Source organism: Sander lucioperca, chromosome 13 (genome assembly GCF_008315115.2).
Source record: "Sander lucioperca isolate FBNREF2018 chromosome 13, SLUC_FBN_1.2, whole genome shotgun sequence".
Taxonomy (NCBI): domain Eukaryota; kingdom Metazoa; phylum Chordata; class Actinopteri; order Perciformes; family Percidae; genus Sander; species Sander lucioperca.
In genome coordinates this window covers 10914481-10936566 of record NC_050185.1, presented here as the reverse complement: position 1 = coordinate 10936566, position 22086 = coordinate 10914481, and the positions used below count along the sequence as shown (strand labels likewise).

The window sequence follows — 22086 nt, the reverse complement described above, 5'->3', positions numbered from 1 at the left end:
CTCCGCTCTCTTGTGGTGCATGAGTTTGTCTTTTATTGAGCCTTTTACAATTTGAGAGGTACCTCGATTATCGCATTAGTGTCACAATTTGCGAGCCTCAATGTTGAAATGAAATTGTCAAAAGTGCTTTTTCTGATTGTAGTTTACGAAGCCACACAATAGCGGCAAAATTAATATAGTCAACAATGGAGCCCAGCGAATCAATATAGTTTTGTTGGTTAATCTATGAAAGGGCCCATGACAGTTTTTTGAAAAGCCAAGCTGCACTTTGCTGTCATCTGACAAAATACAAGCTATTATTATCCACATTTTTCACTGTGGAATAGTGGAGTGTGGTTTAAACTATTTTCCTGATTGACAACTTGCTAAACAAACCCAACAAGGCATGAATATATGGCTGCTGCTCCCAAAAGATAATCAAGAGGACCAAGCTTATTTTTTAACTCTGCTCTCAATGAAGCATCCTTCTAATAAAGAACATACACATATTGCATGCAGAAAGACCTCTGATGTAGTAACTAGAAGCTGTAGTATTTAGGCTCTGATGCAGGTGACTCATCATCAATTATTTACAGCATATCCGTCGTGAGTGACTGCACTCTTTTGGTAGAACACTTTTGTCACAGTATCTGTTAACCTGTGTGGATGGCCCGGACATTATAATGTTATGACGCCATCTTGTGGCTGCTTAGCTGTAGAGCCACTGTAAAATGAGGTCAGATCTCACTACTCACTTTGGATTATCATGTGTAATTTGATTAAAAAGTGACGTGGCTTTACAAGTTTGTTCCCCTTTCCTGTCCACTCCTTACATTCCACATTCAACTCTGAGGTTATTGGGTTTATTCTCACAAGTTGTCTGATGACTGCCCTATGTTCAGATGCCTTACTGAAATCAAATCTGGTGCCACAAATCTTTTTTTAAGACAGTTTACACCAGAGCTGTATATGAGCAGCTACAGTGCATCTTCAGTCTCCACCATCACCATCACCTCAGTATAGCACATGGTCTGGGCTGCTTTACTTATCTATGCTTACTGCCTATACTGTATAATGATACACATATTTTCAAAAAGGGAATAGCACATCTCACTGATCTATTGTGTCATTCAGAGGAATGTGGTTTTGGCATTAGTTTGTATAATTTATGTGATTGTTTGATGTGAATTCAGTACAGTGTTACTACTACAAGTTCTACAGCCCGAGCACAGGCTGAGAGGATGGATATGTGGGATGTTTCCTAACATTATGCAACACATTTGACTGAATGACACATAACACTGTAATTGTAGCTTATTAGCCTTTTCATTGATACTGTCACATAAAGCTCTCATAAAGAGAATATTAGCCTACTGACCTGCTATCCTTTGTGAGTTATCAGTATTGTTATTAATGGCAATTGTGTTGCAATGTATAACCTGATTATTCTATGTGGTTCTATGTGTATATGCCTACTTTACAACACAGTAAGATATAGGCTATATGCCCACAGTATGTTCCTGATGGACCTCTGTTTGTTCCAAAGTAAAATCTCAGAGAACCCCGTAGTTATTCAAGTACCCCAAACCTTAAAAAAAGGAACTACCGGTATGTAGTTTGCCTATCCTCTTTTTCGTTATTGTATTTACTGAGGGGCACTTAACTACACATGAAGTTTAATTTACTTGTCATGAGGTGTAGTAGCAGTGTTGCCTTTGAAAACAGTTGTGTAATGACTTCTGTGGCTCTGGAGGAGCTTTACAGAAAAGCCTGTGTTACCAGCTGGTTGTGTTAAGAGATGGAGGTTTGAGGCAGGGAAGGTCAAAATGAAAGACATTAAGTTGCATTATGGGAAGTGTAGGATCCAGTGTTTTTAGGACTTCAATAGGGACTATATGTCAGGATATATCTGCCTCTGCTGCTTTAATTTTGACCAAAATCTGTTTCTCACAAGCCCCCAAACTTTATAAAAGTAAAATAATAAATTGCTGGAGTACCCCCTTTAAGTCATTTTAACTGACCGGATAAATATTTACAAATGTTTATAATTAAAGTTAGACTTAGATTCAGTGCTGGTTTTGGTGTAATGTCAACCGGCCACAGGTCACTCCAATGATACTCAATCCAAGTTACACACTCCGAGGGAATTATTTTCTATTGTAGCACTTTACCCCATCTGATCTCTTCTCATCACTTCTCATGATCGTGCCAGCATTAAATGCTGCTTTATTTGTTCAAACATTTTCAGATGATATGCAAACAAACCTGTTGAGAATGACAGAGGCCGTGACGTATGAAAGATAGCTTTATTGCACAAGGTGTTAGAATGATCTTTTTAGTTTTTGCTTTCTTTTCATAGAAAATGTACTTTTGAACACAAGCAATTGCTATAACAAGCAACTCAAACAAATGTTTGGGATACCCTCAACATTTTTTTTGTTTGTTTTGTTTTTGATTTTCATACATTTTTTCCTTCAATTTTTCCCTTTTAGCAAGCATGCAATGACTTTTTGAGGATGAACAAAATACAAAATAATAAAAAAGTAAATAGGACAAATGACAACATCAAAAGACCTTTAAAAAAAGAATAAAAATTCAACAAATTAGTATAAAAAACAAAGGGAAAGAAAAATGTTTTTGCCCATTTCAGAAGTAAAATATTTTATTTTTGATACCATTTCAATTTTGAAATTGGGGCATTCAACCCTGATGTGTCCCCTGATTTATTCTGACGAAAATAGCTCTTCATACAAAACTGTGTTTTATGTACAAGACTTAATCTATAAACAACACTGAAAAGGTAGAGATGATGGATCTAGTATGTTTAGGGCGGTGAATTTTACTTTAATTTATCTGAACGGGGCAAAAGGACGGGAGCCAGAATGCTTCAGGCATGCAGACAGACTCCAGTCCAGTATATACTAAACACAACACTAGTTTGTGTGACCCAAAGAGCTACGAGTCCCTGATTTCACTTGGCTGAATTGGTTTAAGCCACATACCTTTATACTGTTTGGCCTCTGGAAACAACATTTTGACAAAACCCCAAACAAATTTAAATTAATATTATGAATCAAAATCAACAAATAACCCCTCCCCTAAACAAACAAATAAAGCAAATGGATAAATAAACATAAACTACAAAACGCTAACATGGAGATGCTTCCAAAAGACATTCCAATAGTTTCTTGTGTGAATGTACATCAGCGTAAAATGGAGGGGTATGGAGTTAAAGAAAGCGGGACATATACAGTACTTCAGACAGGGCAACAACAAAGATATCAATTGAGTGAACATTATATCATTTTCAAAACTGAACTCCCTGACATATAACATTGCTCAACATTATATTATTTTACTTCATTCACATCATGACTGGGATTCTTTCAGCTATCCGTTTCTTTGAAGAGCGAAAAACGCCAAGGCAGGCTGGGAAGTTGGTAGGATGTGTTACTGCAGCCTTAATTCTGTGTTATAACTCAAGTCTGCAACCACTTTGCACCGACCCTCCTCCAACATAAAACGTATTTGTGGAACCTCTGTGATACTGATGCCATTGTATTTACCAATCACTCAGGCTCTCGACAAGCTCAATAGCGTCAAAGAGTCTATATTCTCATTAGCGGACTTAATATTACAGGCTTTCTGCTATAATTGTTTCCGTCGAACACACACAGCAAACCAGGTAGGATACTATTTGTTCACCCAGCCAGCCTGCCTTTGTCAGGAACTGAAACTTAGTAGCCTATCTTGCTTCTCCCATCTCACCATGGGGCTAGAAAAGGGCCACTCTCTGTCCGTACAGGAGCGAAACACTCTTCTCTTAGTCAGTCTACATACAGAACATCCCGTATATATACTGAACTTTTCCTTAGTCCAACCTTTTAAATTTCTCTTTTTTAACTTTCATGACTGAGCGATTGTCTCGTTCTTAAAATTTGACATTAACATTAAATTGCTGTATATACTACTAGACTATCGTAGTACATACAATTTATACTTTGTCATAATTTCACTTAAATGTCAATAATATACCTACATAGAAATATATATGTAAATCCTTTATAATACCAAATATTCTCTATTTTTGTAATGTGAGAACGTATAGCTGGTTCATTTGGGATGTCGTGATTTGATTCAAAAGTTAGACACTGTTCAGCTGGAGAGAGATGTGTGGAGAACATTAATGTGATTTTATCCTTCTTGGAAGTGAACCTGAATCATTTCTTTTGGAATCCCCATTAAGAGAAAATCTGCCAATAGCTATTTGGGACTTTAAGAGACACAGAGGGTGAAAGATACAGTAAGAATAGGGAACTTAACTGGAAGTCCTGCAAATTGACAATAATACTCAAACTATGGAGGACAGTATGTGTGTGCATATGAGAGACAGGATGGCCACACAGCTTCATACTGGCTATCATTGTCTTCATCATCATAAACACAGAGCTTTCAGCTCCTCAATTACAGTCAATATTTCCAAATGACCACAGAATTGCTTCCTGTTTTTTTGCTGTGCTACTCCCACAGGAACTGAGCATCAGTCATGTTAGTTGGAGTTAGTAATTCTTTTATAGAGTCCCAGGTGAACATGAAAAGTATAGGATAGCTGGGTCTCTGTCTTGGAGAACATCTATCCCGAGGAAAATTAGACAGAATGCTGGGCATTTCACCATTAGTTGGGTTTAAAGAAAGATGGTTGCATGCCCTTTCTGGCCCAGACTGAAGAGCACCAGATTGGGGCTGGCTGAGGAGTGGGACAGCAATGCAAGTCTGTGCAAGAGAAGGGACTACACCAGTGTGTATGACTTGGAGTAGGCCCCCACACTCTGTTTCTGCAGTCTCCCCAGTGCAGAGGAGCTGCTCTCTAGCAGCGAGTCTCTGGAGCTCCCCACCTTGTTACTGTTGGTGGGGTTGCTGCTCGTGCTGGAAGTGGAAGCTGTTGCTGCAGTGTTGGAGCTGGGCATGGTGAGAGTCCTTTGGGGCAAGGTGGCAGTGCCCGAGCTCGCACCCAAGCTGCTCAGCCCAGAATGGCCCAGCGTCAGGACCTGCTGCTTGGCAGGGTCTAGAGTCTTGTGACGGCCCTGGGTGTGATACGCCCGCTGCGTCAGGCTGCGGATTGAGGCTTCCCGCGGTGGCACAGCTGGGCACGGGTCATGCAGCTCCCCTTGTTTGCGGAAGAATGGGTCTGTCTTCATGTAGAGAGGAAGGTTGCAGAATTCACCTGAGAGAAGAGAGAGAAGAGTTTAATGCTGAAATGCATTATTTCCTATATTAATACATGCCTATATGCCTGTGTTCTAAGACATGCCTTGGGGGTTTTGATATGATCCTCCATGTGCGCAGCAAGAAACTGAGCCTTGGAGACATATAACCCATCAACCAAGAAACATGACTCCCTTGTGTAGCTTTATTCCTCCTAGCCAACTCTCTGCAGGTAATTATTTAGCAGTATAAAATAGTTTTTGACTCAATTTGAATCATTTATAGTGACAGTGTCATTTTCTGGGATTTCTGTTTATCTGCTGAGTAATTGTGTAATGAACACTTTCTCACACAGTCCAGTCCCCACTATGTGTTTGTACTGTATTTGTTTTGGTAATATCACTATTCTAGGCCTTTTGTCTCTGTCCTTGATTTAAATTCCTACTGTTGGTTTAGGAATCTCTGGCTTCGCTTTACTATCAGTCCTGTATGTCAGGGTGCCGCTGGGTCACAATTATAAAAAAAAAAAAAAAAAAAAAAAAGGTAGAAAAAGCAAGAATCTGTGGTCTATGTTGAGTGTCAATATGTAGCACTACAGGTGAATTGAGTACAAAATGCCTTATCAAAAATGATAAATCAAGAAAAAGCAGGTATTCATGCATCTTTTCGTACTTACTTTTGTTAGCGCGGTGGGGAATGGGCACAGCCACGTTTTTACCACGGTCGTAGTCCTGTGGTTTGGGCGGTGAGGCAGTGAAGCGGCAGATGCCTGGTTCAGATGGCGTGCTGAGGGAGGTCATGCTGTCTGCCGGGTCATTGGTACCTGTGGTCATTTGGTCAGATGAGCTATCGGAGATGAAACACTCTGTAATGGTGAACTTGGCATGCTGCAGGTGCTCCTCCAGCTTGGCGTGCTCGTAGGCCCTCGCCAGCTCCTCATAGGTGGACGAGGCGCTCTCTGTCGACACCATGCTGTTGCGACCCTTATCTGGAAAACATACATTGTATATTTAATATAATAATTGTGGCAACAATTTCCTAAGCTGGTTTAATTGATGTAAATAATAATACTATCATCTTTTTATTCAGAAAAGGATGTACAGACAGACCTTTGGACTCACAGGAAACTTTAGTCTGTGTTTTAGAGAAAGCTGTTTGTTGGGAGTTCATGGTTTAAGTTTTCTAAATTTTGGTGAGTGGGCAAGCCATATTTTTTTTGTAAATTTGTATCTAGATGCAATGACATTACTGTTACATAGTCATTTTGTTATCTGCTTGTTCCACTCCCCCTCCCACCCCCTTTTTTTTAACAGTACCTTGTTACTTTGTGAAAGTGTTACAGGTAGTGTTAGTAGTCAGAGGCTTAACTAGGACATAAAAATACTGAAGTCAAGAGATTTGGGAAGGCAGAGTTCGGTAAGGAGGTTAAAGATGCAATATATTTTCTCCAGTCTTACATTTGGTCATTTGAGGATGCATGTCATGGTGTATACAGTGTTCATATGGTGCTGGATTGGACTTGAATTTAACGAATAAATACTTTATTATTTTCATAAAAGAACTGCTCTTGGTGTAAAAAAATGGAAATAACATAAAAGCAATAGTATTAGTCGTACTAGTTGGGATTGACCCACCTGTGTCTTGCGAGAGGCTGGCGCTGTAGCTGTCACTCTCAGTGGCGGTGATGCCGTGAGAGCCCATCGTCCGCCAGTCTGAGGTCAGAGTTCGCGCCGAGGCTGTCGACTGGCTCTGACTCGGTCGGCTCAGTGTCCACTGGCTGGAATATCTGTTCCTGGAGCTGTGTGCTGATTTTATACTCTTCCTGGACACAGGGTCTGAGAGAGGTCACAGTGATCAGAGAACTTGGTAGTACAAAGACTGTGTATTGATTGTGAAGAAGATACTGTCTTTACTGTCTAAAGTGGATAAGTTGCAACTCAATACGAGATCAAAGCTTTCACCTGCGTTTATGTGCTCAACCTTATTCATGTTCTGCCACTTTAGGAGCTGAAGAATGTAGCGCAAAAATCTTCATTTGAAAAGAAAAACAAACTCACTGGTGCCTGGGCGGATGTCTGACATGTCAATCAAAGGCCCTGAGTTCTGGATAAGGGCTTGGTGGTGCAGAGACACGCCTGTACAGAAGTTCTGCGGATTCACTGATTGGCTAAACTCAGTGTCTGTCACTGGCACTGCAGCCTTGTCCTCCCCTGTTGCAGGAAATAGATGAGAAAGTACAACAGTGAGACAAAAAAAAAAGTTAATTATCAAATATAAGCTACTAGAAAATTACAGTGATAAATGATAGTTTGTGTAGTGGAGTGCAGCCACATGCCTATCTGTTTGATGCCTTCCTTGTCCTCAATGAGTAGCTGAACACGTGGGATGTCAATGTGGAGCCTTGGTCCTTGAGGAGGGCCCTTCACTGGAGTGTCTATACTGCGATTGTTCTTGCTGCATACAAACACATGTATACACACATATAGTCATACTCTTATAAGGTTTTTCAAACATATCTGAAATATTACTTCATCTACACAGTAGGCATAATTAATGCCCGTAAAAGCTGGCTCTTACCTGATAAGCATCTCTGCGAGGCTCTTAGCATCTATAAGCAGACAACATCTTAATTAGATTACAGTTGGCTGTGAAGATAATCATTTCAACTAGTCACTCTATGTTACAATAATCCATTACACACAATAACAGTGATTGACTTCTTTCTCTCTCACCTCTAAGTCGTTTAAGCCTCTTCTCCTTGCGTTTCTTGCGGATAATGAAGAGCAAAGCAACACCAAGAGTAACCAGGATGACGGGGGAACCGATGGAGAACAGCTTCTTCACATCATCCCCTTCTCCACGAGCTGATTTAATGGGAGGGATTGTACCTGCAGAGAGAAGAAGGAAAATATTTAATACAGAAAATTCAGTGCGAAAGGCACCCAGAAAAGATGTAGGATACACTTACTGCCATCATAGTCGGTGGTGGCGAACTGGGAGCTCTGGTTGCCACACCCAGCACTGTTGCATGCCTTCATTTTGAGCTCGTACCAGGTGGCCTCACGCAGCTCACTGAGGAAGAGCTGAGTGGTGGAGTTGGCTTTGAGACTCTGCCACGCCCAGGTACCCTTGGGCCTAAAGTCCAGCATCATGTCAGTGATGGGGCAGCCGCCGCTGGTCCAGCCCTGCAGGTTGAGCCCGGCATGAGTGGAGTTGATGTGGGTGAGCAGCGGCTGATCCTTATTGAACACTGGTTCTGTAGAGAAGAGTGGCAAAGACACAGAACAACAGGAGGTTAGAAAGAGGGTGGCAATGCCAACAAAGCAATAGAATATGTCTAGATATATTTGTGCTCTTTTAATCTTGGAAAAACACTATCATTATTGGTACTATTTTACATGAGGATTTAATTCATTTAATGTTTCCCTACATACAAGGTCTAAGTCATAGTGAGGATTCTCAGTATTATGTGACATAAGAAAAATAAAAAAAGTCAGTGGCCCAGCTTGTTGCATTATTAATTCTGAATATTTCCATGTAGAGGCTAATCTTATTTTATATCACAGCAACACTCTGGAGTCATTGTGTCTTTCTGTTGTATTTATTTAATGTTTGGAGATTTTTTTGAATTGAATTAGTACAGCAAACAAATTCCCTCCACATTTCTTCTGCAGTCATTTTGCCTTAAAACAAACAAAATGAAATGGGATGGAACAGCAAGAGCCTAAAACAAAAAGCAACTTTTGAGGCCCCAGAGTTCTAGTCTGTGTCCTGCTTCACTCACATTACTGTACAACACTTTTGCTTCCACAGCTCACCTCTTCCATGTGTCTTAGCCTCAATGATCTCACTGATGCGCCCTGAGCCCACGCTGTTCTTGGCGGCCAGCTTGACCTTGTACCAGGTTCCACAGCGCAGATTGTCCAGCCTGAAGGAACGTTCACTGGAGCTGATGAACACATCCCTCCATTCCTCTGTGTTATCCACAGAATACTGCAGCACAAATCCTGCAGAATCATACAAGTAATTTAGAACAACTGCTGTAAATCCAAAAAACAATCTAAGACTTGCTGCTGCTACTACTACATTTGCTGGACACCAGGGGGCAACAGTCAGCTAGAATCAGCTCTACTTTGACGACTTCTTGCACATCAATATTGTTTACACTGCTATTAAGTACAACTGACAGTATGAGGGGGAAGTACATTGAAAAAGATCAGTCACAAAATCAGTTAGAAGCTCAAAGAGATTTTCTATGAGACAGCTGCATGGTGGGCAGGTGTTTCTCTGTTCACAGAAAGTCTTACCTCTGATGGAGCTTCCCCCATTGTCCCCAGGGATCCAAGCCAGGGTGATAGAAGAGGTTGAGGTAGTGGAGACGGTCAGACGAGGCTGATCAGGAGGAACTGGATGTACACACAGAGACAGTGACTCAACAACATCATCGCAACATCACAAAGCAAACACGCCCTCCACCTGCCAATTCCACTCAAATACATCTTCTGTTTCTTCTCACCTTGCACCACCAGATTGACTATGATGGTGTCAAAGCCCAGGGTGTTAGTGGCCGTGCAGGTGTAGTACCCAGAATCCTCTGCTTTGACTGAACGTAGCACCAGTGTGCCATTGGATAAGATCTGCCGTTGATTATCAGCTGTCACTGGAATGGCAGAGTCCTCACTAGAAAGGTACAGACAGGTTACAGATGTTAATCTCATCATTAAGTTATTTTTTCTCTCACATGCAGCAGTATTGGTCTGAGTGAGTCATGGCGCTGACATATAAGTGGTATAGGATTTGCTCTGACCTGTCTTTGGTCCATTTAATTGTGGGGGCAGGTTCTCCCACTGAGCTGCAGGGCAGACGCACTTCCTTCATCCAGGGTGTGGTCACCGTGCCCCCAAAGGACAGGATCTTAGCTGGGACTGCACACACAAAAATAAAGTGATTAAAATTGAATCTTTGACACATAACACAGACGATAGATACACCACGGCAAAACAAACTGCTTCGGCATCTCTCTCACAAAGACGTCTTTCTTCGTACTTTCAGATGTGTAACTTCCCCGTCTCTGTTATTTATTGAATAAGTCTCCCAGTTTGCCTAAGGGGAGAGGCCTTTACTCACTGCTGCGAGAGTAAAAAGCTGTAGTGAAGTGTTTTAGCATAGCTCCTCCTCTACCCTCTTAGTTTCAGTCTCTTTTTTCCATAGATCCTCCCCTTTATTGATTCTCGCCTGCTACCTCTCTCCCCAAGGGTCATTTTACTGGATAGGCCCTGTTCATCACCACATAATTAACAACAGCGTTTCTTGCAACATAGCTGCTACTCAATCAATACTACGGCTGTCAATCAATAACAGAGAGAGCAGACAGGGAGAAAAGGAGAGAGAGTGATGAAAGTGATCTGTGTACGGGATATCCCATCGCCGTTTCATAGCCATCTCTAGAGCACTCTCCCTCATAACCTTTACAGGAATCTCTCTTCCCTTCTACTCCACTACAGGATCGCCCGGAGGACCCACCTTTCCCAGCAGGCTCCACTGTGACCTTTGAGCTGATGTTGCCTCGGCCGGCAGTTGTCACGGCTGCAGACCAGATGTGGTATTGTTTACCACGGGTAAGGTGCGTGATACGATAGAAGAGCATCTCTGGGTTGGCCTCGTACTCACTGGGGGCCTGGGAGAGAGGGCACGCAATGTCATGTTAGCAAACTGTGATAACACAGTGACACAACGGGCTTGGTGGCAGCTCTTGTACTCAAAACTGTACGAGACTAAAGAAGTATTGCAGGTTAAACATCTCAAATAGGTATTAAATAACACTTAAGTCTTCATTTTCCTGGAAAAAAAGAAGTGAACATTCTGCCAATAGTTCTTACTTCTAACATTTTAAACTCTTTAGATCAACATATCAGCACAGCTTGCTCTGACTGACATGTCTACTGTGTAGGACAGGTGTTTCAATTTACTGAGTTCACAGGGCAAGTGTAGTAAATTTTTTTAGACATGTGAAATTCCTGTGTGTTATGACCATTATTATTTCTACGTAGACTCATTTTCTACGTAGACTCTTTCTATATAGAAAAAGAGTCTACATAGAAATACAATAATGGATTTTCCCAAATGCTTTTCTGTTTGCACTGTGTTTGATTTAGAATTAATTTTGAAGTCTTTGTTTCACCTTAAACATTGTTTAACTCTGATGTGTATTCATATTCCACATGAATTTCCTTATTGCTTAATTGAATTTAAGCATCCAGATGTTTTCTAAGTTGTTATTTCTCTTGTTTGTACTTGCTGGTTCTTTGAATAGGGATATATTGATATTGAAGGCCTTTCCCAGCTATGAGTGACTCCTCTATGGACTCTACCTCTTTGTTCATGTAGATTGCCCTGTGATCTCAGGCAGGAAACCTTAAGTAGAATTTTGACTGTCTTGACTGAACGATGATAAAAGGGAAATGTTGTTTTGGTTCAATTCGCTCTTTGATTAATTTACCTTTGCCACACAAGTTAAATGTTTGAGTGAGTGACCGCCCTTTGCAGGACACATTAAGTGTTGTGCTACACAGTAGAATGAAATTGCATTTAAGGTTATGAGATTTGTAACAGGGTTTTAGAACATCTACTGTACAATTAAGTATTAATTAAGAAAAACATAAAATTGAAAAACATGCATCAAAATTGAGTGGATGGATTTCCCGGTTTGTTTTTTCCCTTGTTTTTGTAACAACAAAGATTAGAGCAGATCACTCACACCTCACACACATAGGCAGATTTAGGAACTGGGTTAAGAAAAATTAAATGATGTGTTCCTGTTTTTCCAACAAACAGATCTTTGAGAACATATTCACACATACACCTGCAGGCACGCAAAGACACATGCCAATGCGTGCACAAAAACACTGTTGTCTCTCAAGTCGATCCTCTGTTCTCTCTCTTTAATCTGTTCATCTCTCAGTGTTCATCTTCAGTTCCTTCACCATTTGCTTTTCCCTCTATCCCCCTCCGTCTAGCTCAGTGAAGAGAAGAGGATGGAGGGAGGGAGGATGTGTGTGTGTGTGTGTAGGGGGTGCGTTCGAACATTCCTCCAGCATAGCGGCGGTGTTGTGGTGATCCAGGGAGTGATACAAGGAGATAATGAAAAGACGGACAAAAGCACTCTCATCTCGATGTGACTGATACCCTCCTCTGCTCCTCCCTTCTTCCGAGCCTGTCTCTCTCTCTCTCCCTCATCACTCTATTTTTCTCTCATTTCCCCCTTGGTCTCTCCCTGCCTCTAATGGGGGGTCTCTCTCTCTCTCTCTCTCTCTCTCTCTCTCTCTCTCTCTCTCTCTCTCTCTCTCTCTCTCTCTCTCTCTCTCTCTCTCTCTCCTCCCTGTGCTCATTTACATGGCACTCATGCACAGAGAGGGAGGAGTATTTGTGAATAATAAGAAAGTGAGATTCTTATCCTGATATAAGATTTCACTGTGTACTAGTGTTTGTGTGCACATGATCTAACCACAACTGAAATTCTGCGAAACTGTGTATAAATAGAAAATGTTGAAATGTGATGTCTGTGTTTGTGTGTGTCTGATGCGGCAGTGTGCATGTGTGAGCTTGTTCTCTGCTTCATTTGCATATCTACGTCTCATCACGTTGCCAAGACAACCTCATCTGTTCATCTGGGAGGGCAGGAAATAAAGCGATGGTGCAAACACGGTGAAAGAGAGACACTTGCAAAGACACACACACACACACACACACACACACACACACACACACACACACACACACACACACACACTACAGGTTCAATTAATAATAGTGGTTACAAATTAATTATTTCCATTGGAAGATTTTTATCAAGTTTACAAATTCCTTGCTTCTCAATCACCTAGAAATATTTTCTACTGGCCCCTCATGAGTCACACCCACAGAGGAAAGACTTACCGGCTGCCCAGACCCCGGACTGGAGCAGTAGATGGTGTACTTGCGGATAACACCGTTTGGTTTGTGAGGAGGCAACCAGGACACAACCACACTACTCGGAGAAGAGGGAACTGCCTTGATGCCAGCCGGTGGACCAGGAACTATAGAAAACACATAGGAACATCAGCAAAGCGGGCATGCGTGTGCTTCCAGTGTGTGTTTTTGTGTGTGCGTGCACATGTTGGGTGTTGGATGCCTATTAAAGTGAGCTGGCTTGTTTGCAGATTGCTAGTCTTATCCTGTACTAAGCCGCTCTGGGAAGGACTTGGAAGAACTCCCTTTGGGTGAACGGCAGTGACATATGTTCATTCAGACATTGGTCAGCAGTTCTGACTCTGTGACACCCATCATTCTCTTAACTCTCAAACCCACAAACAGATTAGACACTAGTGTCTGATCCTCTGCTAGCCACTTGCTTGACACCCCTTAATACTCTCATTGCCATCTAAAGGCATAAGAAGGGTTTAAAATGGATGCACACTTCACAAAAAGACTGTGGATACTGTGAAAGGTAAACAATAATGCTTTTGTCACATTGGCCTTACAGTCCGGGGTTCAGTGTCAAGCCTATTCAATCCCCACAATAAATATGACTTGCACTTGACAGTGGGCCTCATCTGGAGCCTACAGAAGGTGGCTACCGCAGTGTTAGACCCAGCTCTCTAAACCCAACCCCCTCATTCTTTTTTCTTTTATGTGAGGCCCCCTTATCCAGTCATTCACCCAGCCCATGCACTCGGACTCCTTTCATTTTGCACATTACATGAGCAGGGATAAAAAAAAAAAAACAACTCAAAGGATAGATGTAGCAAGGGCGGTATTAAAAGGATGAAAGAATGGCGAGAATGATAGGTGCAGTTCCTGGGGAAGTGATGATGATGGTGGTGGTGGTGTTGGGGAGGGGCAGAAGAGGCAGTCATCATTATCATAACTGGACCTCCTTGTCAAAGTAGGAGTGGCAGTGGGGGGGGGGGAGTTAAGTCCCATCTGGTGCCCAAAATCTGCCCAGGACTTCAGGCAGATATACAGACAACAGTCTTCTGCACAACCAGCATGGCCTGTGTCATGACGAGGAAGCGAGGCACAATGGTGCTCAGTGAGCATCCCCACCTACATGAATATATTATGCACTACTGTGCCAATCAGAGGAGGACATTATAGTAAAGGGCTAAGACACTCAACCAAATACACAGGACATGCAAGTCTAGCAGTCTAATTTAAAATGGCTGAGAAAAATAAATTGTTGGATATGGCATTTCTATTGTCTTTTCTTGGATGCCTTATTTGTTTTGTCAGCCAAGAACAGGTTGTGTTGTGACAGGTTGTTCTGCCGGAAATAAAAAGAAGAAGAAAAGAAGAAGAACAGGTTGTGTGATCACCTTACTATCTTTCCATCTTCAACCCCCAGGCCCCTCCTCCCCCCTCCTTTATAAAGAGACATGGATCTGGCTGTAATCCCGCCTCCAATGGTGTAAACAGAAAATTAATTCTCTCTAATCCAAGAGGAGTTAATCCCTATGCCTGTGGCAAGAGGGCTGGTGGAAAGGATGCGGGCCCACGCTGATGGCTGACTCCTGGATAGTATATGCTTAGTGGGAGTACCCCTTGTCTCCCCCCAGTGTCTTCCGACAGCCCTCCCCTTAGTCCTGTGCCGTGGACCCAAAGCCTCTAAATTCTCATTAGCACTGCTAATGGAGCTTCCCAGCATAAATGAGATTTTGTCTTGGGTTTGAGATACAGCCCAGCACTCTTTTTCTTTTTTTTTTTTATATATCTCCCTCCTATCCCCCTACCTCCTTTACCATCACCCCAAACACTGTGCAAGTAAGTTCATGCTTTCCTCTGTTTGGATTTTTCTGTACGAAAATATATTGACAAATAAATTAAATGCTGACATTTTTTTCTTTAGAGTTTCTGCCTGTGTGTATACTCACGGTCCTCGCGGGTTTGGATATACAGGACATTACTGCGGACCCCGTCTCCAGCTTGTGTGTAGGCCAGCACCTGAACACTGTAGTTAGTGAACTTCTCCAGCCCTCGCAGCTCCACCTGTTCACGTGTGGTGGTGATATTCTGCATCTCTCCCCATTCTGAGGAGAACAGGACGGAAAAACAGTTTTAAAAAGTACTGTTGGTTATCTACATTAATATACTATGTTACGTTCCCTTTTCTAATTGCCATTGGCTTCAGTGGCTTTCCTGCAGGAGCTGGCAGTTTGGGAGGGTTAATTGGCTAATGGGCTGACACCTAGGTAGGCCTTGGTTGAGGCCTAGATTGAGGCCTAGATTGAGGCCTAGATTGAGGCCTAGATTGAGGCCTAGATTGAGGCCTACCCAGGTGTCAGCCCATTAGCTCATTAACCCTCCCAAACTACCAGCTCCTGCAGGAAAGCCATTAAAGCCAATGACGGGTAGAAAAGGGAGGGAACATAACAACCACTAAATTGCTTTGCTAAATACGTTTTGGGGTAAATGTGATGACTGCCTGGATTGCAAGGCAGCAGTTGTAAAGAGGACGTTAAGGTGGATGGTTGGTTATGCCAAGCACAAAATCTTTAAAGCAGAGAACAGGATTTTTGTTTTGTGTCCCACACACAGTTTAAAAGCTACTAAATCACTTTGTTAAGGTTAAGAATAGATTTGTTGTTTTGGTTAAATATTTAAAAAGTCAACGCGTCCTGTCTCGCTCCACAGTCTTGAGTGCTTTATTAGCCGTTTCGGCTTTCTTTAGTCGATTAGTAATTGTTATGCTTTTTCATGCTAAATGACTTATTTCCAAGAAACGTGTGAGCAAATCTCTGGTTAACACAAGATTTCAAGTGGTGTTTTTGCATGATTCTTTGTGGAGAAACTCAGTTTTACATTTTTTTTATCGATTAGACAACAAAATAATGAGTGTTAGTCGACTCATTTTTTTTCTAGAATTTCTTTAGTCCAGGACAACCCTACTAAACAAACCATAACAATGTTATTTGAGCTTTTGTTGCCATTTTATGGACGTCATTTCCCACAAAACATATTCACTAATGCAAATTAGTTGAATTTAACCTTAATTTTTTAGGACTCAGGGTGGAACAGACATAGGAGCACAAACACACTCAACTTCTGTAACTGTAATCTCATCACATCAATATTGATGGTGTTAAAAATGTAAGACACAAAGAAACAAGGGCAAATATGGACAAATTCAAAGACACACAGGAACAGGAAGTGCTTTATGTGAAAGGTGCGGACAAACATTAACACATTATGACTCACAACACCGACAGGTAGATGGTAGGTGGGTAGGACGGACAGACGGTCGGTTTGGTGAAGTTTAGAATGAGATAGGTGATAATTACTCTGCATTGGCCACTGGGCCTGGCCCCCACAGCACCCACCTCCGTCAGGGAAGAGGGACCAAAACACAACCCGGTAGCCTTTCAGCACACCGTGCAGCGTCAGCCGTGGAGGCTCTGACCACGTGATCACCGCCTCGTCCGACGTCACAGAGATGGCTCGCACGTTCTGCGGAGGCTCACTGGGCACTGGAAAGAGCAGGGGGCAAGTGTTAGTGCTGCGTGTTTCAAATATATGAGCTTTAATGTTCTTTTAACGATTTCTACTAGTCAAAAATCCTTGGTTATTGCTGTCGCTAAGAAGACCTGACTGATCTAGCATGGCGACTGAAGCATAGATAATTAATGACTACTCAACACCAACAACCCACAGGCAATTTCTGCTGAAACAAATCAGTCAAAAAAGCTCAAATTAGATCTGAAAAGCTCCTTTTTCAGTGCTAGCTTTTAGAGCACGGCGGGGAGAAAGAAAGGTGGAAGGGAGGAAAAGCACTGAGGGAGAGCAACGTGAATTGTAAAACAGCTACACTTTAAGGGGTTAAAATGCAGATGAGCAGGGCGGGGTGAGCTGAGAGGTGGAGGGTAGAATCTGAAGGAAGACGATGTTCGTCTTTAAGGTAACTGCGGCTGTAGGAGCAGCTTCATAATACCTACAGTATCTGGACAATTACCATCACTATTACTGTTACCATGATCAGGGTGTCTGTCATTACTATCCATATATTTCTGTCTAAAAATTCAGAGGATCAGCAGTGTCAGAAAAATATATGAAATAAAAAAATGAAATAGACAGAGGGAGCATGAGGAGGAACCAATGGGAGGAAGAGGATGATAAAGGAAAGGAGAGGCAGAGTGGGCAGACATTTAGAGAGTAATGGGATTCCTTGTTCCTCGCTCGCTCTCTACCAGCCTAATGAGGGTGCTAATTAAAGTCAAAAGAAGAATGGGGGATGTGCTGCAAATTCATTTCTACCATTTCATTTGAGTATGTGCGAGTGCATGTGTGTCTATATACTGTATATGTTAGCTAGGGTTAATGTGTCTGCCATCCTGTTGCTGCATTTGACTATATTTTCTATTTATTTTTGACAAATCAAAGAGATATGTTTTATGGATCTTTGAATTTCTCTCATGACGTCCCACACTCTCTCCTACACACAGTCTAACAGCCCACTCTCTTAGTCTACACTCCCTTTTCCTTAATCTTGCCATGTATGTTTTTATCCATCCCTCTCTGCTGGCTCTCCTACCATCTTCCAATGTGGTGGCGTTGATCTCAGTACTGGATGGACCCGTCCCGGCTCTGTTGAAGGCCTGGACAACTACCCCGTACTGGGCATACTTCTTTAGGTTGTCCAAGGTGTACACTTCACTGTCCCCTGTAGCTTTCATCTCCACTATGCTGTACTGGCCGTTGCTGCCTGGACCATTCTCTCTGTAACCGATCTGGTAGCCTCGGATCACCCCGTTCTGCAGCTCCTTCTTAGGAGCCTAAAAGAAATGTGGTGACAACAGTTAATATTAAAGTCAAGCATGTCAAACTTAAACCTCTTTTAGCTGCATTAAAATCACTGGTGAGTTATTTTGGAAATTGGCAGGAATATGTACTTTAATAATTTTATTATGATGTATCCATTTTTTCTGTTTCTTCGGTGATATTAAGGGGGATCACAATGTGCTTTCTGGCAGTTTGGATGATGAGAGCTCTGTTTGCATAACTGTAACTGATACCTTAACCAATGTCTAGTTGTTAGCTCAGAGCTCTTTGGCCTCGTTTGTCATTTTTTGACGAACTAAGCAGGTGGTGTATGTGCTTGTCACTCATAAGACACTATGAACAGCAAAAGCTTAAACATTTGCATGTCTAACCCTTAAATCTTGCTTAAGAATAGAATAATTATTAAGCTTGTCACAATGCAGTGTATTAATAAAATAAACATTTAGGCTTGCCTAAAAAATATAGGTTAAGACATACAGGACATAAATTCATTTTTCAGGACAGTATTTACATTTTAATGAACTGTTTTGCAGACAGAGGTATGTGTTCCCTGGGTATAATAATATATATAGTGATACAATAATAGTGATTTTACCCTCCATGTAACCCGTATGCTCTGAGATGTCATCGGTTGGAGGATTACATCCATCGGTGGCCCGTCAGGCGCTGTTGATGGAAGATGTCAAATAAAGTGTTACTGTCAATATTCTTAGCCCTCTTCCATACAGAGAAAAAGTAAGGCAGACAGAGAAAAAAACAGACAAAAGTGATTTCTATAGGAAAAAACAATCACTTACGTGCTTCCTCAGTACTGATTGTGAGCTCTTTGCTGGGAAGGCTGCGGCCTATCTTGTTGTAGGAGTACATTCGAATGCTGTAAACACAAGCCGGGTGCAACTCTACAATGTTGGCCTGGTTGTTGGTGGGTGAGATGTTTCTGGTTGTATACATGTGATCCCAGGAGTCTGTCAAATACAAACAGAAAATAGATTTTTAAGATGCTTATCTTTAAAGAAATCTGACAAACATATTTCAATTTAGGATACATACCTGACTTGTTCTTGTACTCGATGTCATAGCTTGTGATGATGCTGTTTCCATCAAACCTTTGGATCCAGCGCAGGTTCATGCTCCTGTCCTTCACCTCCCTTACTTCTAGTTCAGGGGGATCTGGTGGTTCTGTGTGTGAGAGACAGGGAGAGAGGAGGTGAGAACATTTCCCCACTGGACTGTTTACATAGCCACATCTATTGCTGTTGTGATGAGGCCTAATGTTTCATTAAATTAAAGAAGATTTTGAAATGTGAACAGCATGTGGTAGAGATACCTTGTACAGTGAGTTGGATGAGCCCTCGACCCTCTCCATAGGAGTTGATGGCGTGGCAGGAGAAGAAGACAGAATCTCCTCGCTCGGCTGGGTTCAGCTATGAGCATCAACACAAACAGGAAAAGGTTACAATATGCCACATTGATCTTCTCTAACTCCCAGCAATAATGCAAAATTTCCCAAAAGTTATTTAGTTACATTATTACATTATGTAGCATTAGTGCTTTGAACTGACTTATGTAGCCTTGTTTTGAAAAATGCACAATCTTATTTCACAGAAAAAACCCAGGCAGAATTTATTTTAAGACAAAATTACGTACTATGTTTTTTTTAACCAAATTTATTTCCATTCCTCTTTGCTGTATATTCTTTAGGTGTGAGGGCATTTTGCTAAGTTCAGGGTCTGCTGGGCGTTGTATTCTGTATCTGACCTTAAGCGTAGAGATGACTTCGTCCCCCTTCTTGTTGATGGTTATGGAGTAACGGGGGTTTCTCTCAGCATCGATGACGGTGTCTCCTCTCTCCCAGCGGATGATGATGGGCTGCTCGCCACGCGCTGTGCAGTTCAGCTCCTTGGTCTGGCCCTTCCTCGCCATGGTGGTGTTGGGGTGGCTGGTGATCATGGCAGGAACTGAGCAGAATCGCAGACATATGTCAGTGTGACAAATGGTATTATATGGAGTAATGAGACGAGGGAACAGAGATGTGGTATTGAAAACCGAGGATAAATTACAGATGTATAGACATCTCTATTTCTGCACTTCGTTCTCCATTTTCATTTCACGCTTCAAGCCCCGCTGGCCCTCTTACTCTACCTCCTCCCTGTCTGCCTTCTTCTTCTACTCCTGATTCTTTTCCACCTCCTTTTCTCAGACATAGTTTATTGATTAAAGGGGTTCCTGTGGTTTTGTTTTCATCACTAATTCATCAGCCCTTTTCCCCACAAAACATTCAGTAGCACACAGGCCGGCAGCCGGAACACATCAATCAATAGCAAAGATACCCTCAGTTAGTGTTGCAGGACGGAGACAAGGTTTTGTTAGGTTCAGTACAGGCCACATTAGCCTGGGGCAAAAGTGTATTTTAGAAGAGCTGATTCCCCTCCAAAAAGCTAAGGCTTGTCTCTGTGTAGAGTATATGTATAATCCAGGAGATGTGGTTCTGAAAGTGTTCAAGCAAAAGAGAGTATGATTGACACTTACTCTTGACAGTGAGGATCATGCTCTTACTGATGTCTGAGCCCACTCCGTTGGAGGCCTGACAGAGGTAGTACCCTCGGTCGTCTTCAAGCACGTGTCGGATGAGCAGAGAGCCATTTGACATGATCTGGATACGGCCAGTGAGAGGGACTGGGTGATACTGCTGAGGGTTTCCTACACCTGCACCACACAAAGTACATGCATGTTAGTGCCGCTTTTTCCTTGTTCACATGATTTTGTTTATGATGTTGTAGGGAGGGATGCTGTTACCTTTGGCGTGTTTCCACATGACTTTTGGAGGTGGGTAACCCTCCACAGAGCAGTTGAGAACACCAGCTTTGCCATAGATACAATCTTGATTGTTGGGCTGCACCACGAAACGTGGTGGCACTGAGAAACAAAAAGATGTTATTAACCTAAATGGGAGAACTAAAAGAATGTCTTACAGTAAAAGGTAGAAAATGGGATTGTTCCTAAAATAACATGTACAATTTTAAGCTCCCTCTGCACATTAGATATCAAATCTGATCTGACCTAATTCATCATCATACCATACTCCACCGCTCAATCCCTCACCAGTAACAATCAACTGTCTTTCCCAGCTGACAGTGGCGGCGGCGTTGCTGGCGATGCAGGTGTAGTTTCCGTTGTGCTTCAGTGTCACCTTGGATATTTGCAGGGAGCTCATGAACTCTTTGGTCTCTATTGCGACGCCAGAGGCGGAGCCTGGCACGATGAGCTGGTCGTCTTTGTGCCAGGTGATGCGTATGGGCATGTCCCCAGATGACACCACACAGGCGATGTACATGAGCTTTCCCACTGAGGTAGAGGGGATATCGAAGGGCTGGATGAGTGGCGGCACTGGAGGAGAGAAGACGAGGGCGAGTCAGTGGAATAAGGGTAGCGATAGACGCAGAAGAGTGGCAGTGAGGCCATCTGGAGCAATGCTGAGAGAGAGAGAGAAGGTCATTGGCCAGTGGGCCCCTCTTCCCCCACCCTTCAGCCCCCATCTCCTGCAGCCCATAATAGCTGCTCTGGTTAGAGTCCAATTGGCAGAAGGAAGTAATTTGGTTGCCATAGTAATGGAGGTTGGGGTGGGGGTACTACAGCTGAGACATCTGGGGGATTTAATCTAGGCTTCATTATTATTCATCTAATTAAATCAGAGACACACTCGCACGCAGGCACATGCACACACCCTTAAACACCTCTGCAGCTGCCCTGCTACCATCACTGCCCCACTCGCAGACTAAACAAAATACAGGCACACACTGAAACATAAATCTGTCCTAAAACACCATCTACCTCTGTCAAGCATTACTGTAAAGCAGCACTGCACAACTTTGAACAGTGGTGTCTCCAATTGGCAGTAGTTAGGACCTTTTAGGAAATTTCTTTTGCTAACATCTGTAAACTGCACACATGCAGGTTTATTATTTTTTTCACCCACCAGACTAGTCTGTTGTTGCTTTTTCCTAAAGGGAAAAGAAAGGCAAAGAACTCATATCAGCTATTTCAGCTTTCTTTGGACAGATTGCTTTCTCACTACTGTTTTAGAAGAATATT

At 42.4% G+C, this 22086-nt stretch overlaps 1 protein-coding gene across 3 annotated transcripts in view; it reads right to left on the bottom strand.

Moving 5' to 3' along the window:
- Window positions 1-2266: 2266 nt before the first annotated feature.
- Window positions 2267-22086, bottom strand: part of LOC116065042 (Down syndrome cell adhesion molecule-like protein 1 homolog) — a 54968-nt gene continuing 35148 nt past the window's right edge. The window contains exons 9-33 of one of the 3 annotated variants that reach the window (XM_031320491.2): window positions 21097-21381; window positions 20791-20910; window positions 20524-20700; window positions 19753-19952; window positions 19322-19418; window positions 19045-19173; window positions 18792-18959; window positions 18590-18660; window positions 17747-17987; window positions 16500-16685; window positions 15093-15248; window positions 13120-13259; window positions 10708-10861; window positions 9992-10109; window positions 9701-9864; window positions 9492-9590; window positions 9003-9191; window positions 8153-8440; window positions 7917-8072; window positions 7762-7792; window positions 7520-7638; window positions 7242-7394; window positions 6819-7019; window positions 5861-6172; window positions 2267-5203 (exon numbers count right to left, since the gene is read on the bottom strand). In XM_031320491.2, coding sequence (XP_031176351.1) covers window positions 4770-5203; window positions 5861-6172; window positions 6819-7019; window positions 7242-7394; window positions 7520-7638; window positions 7762-7792; window positions 7917-8072; window positions 8153-8440; window positions 9003-9191; window positions 9492-9590; window positions 9701-9864; window positions 9992-10109; window positions 10708-10861; window positions 13120-13259; window positions 15093-15248; window positions 16500-16685; window positions 17747-17987; window positions 18590-18660; window positions 18792-18959; window positions 19045-19173; window positions 19322-19418; window positions 19753-19952; window positions 20524-20700; window positions 20791-20910; window positions 21097-21381 — 4388 coding nt within the window. In that variant the 3' untranslated portion in view covers window positions 2267-4769. Of the gene's footprint in view, window positions 5204-5860; window positions 6173-6818; window positions 7020-7241; window positions 7395-7519; window positions 7639-7761; window positions 7793-7916; window positions 8073-8152; window positions 8441-9002; window positions 9192-9491; window positions 9591-9700; window positions 9865-9991; window positions 10110-10707; window positions 10862-13119; window positions 13260-15092; window positions 15249-16499; window positions 16686-17746; window positions 17988-18589; window positions 18661-18791; window positions 18960-19044; window positions 19174-19321; window positions 19419-19752; window positions 19953-20523; window positions 20701-20790; window positions 20911-21096; window positions 21382-22086 lie in introns of those variants that run through there. The other 2 variants (XM_031320492.2, XR_004894951.1) reach the window with 2 other exon arrangements.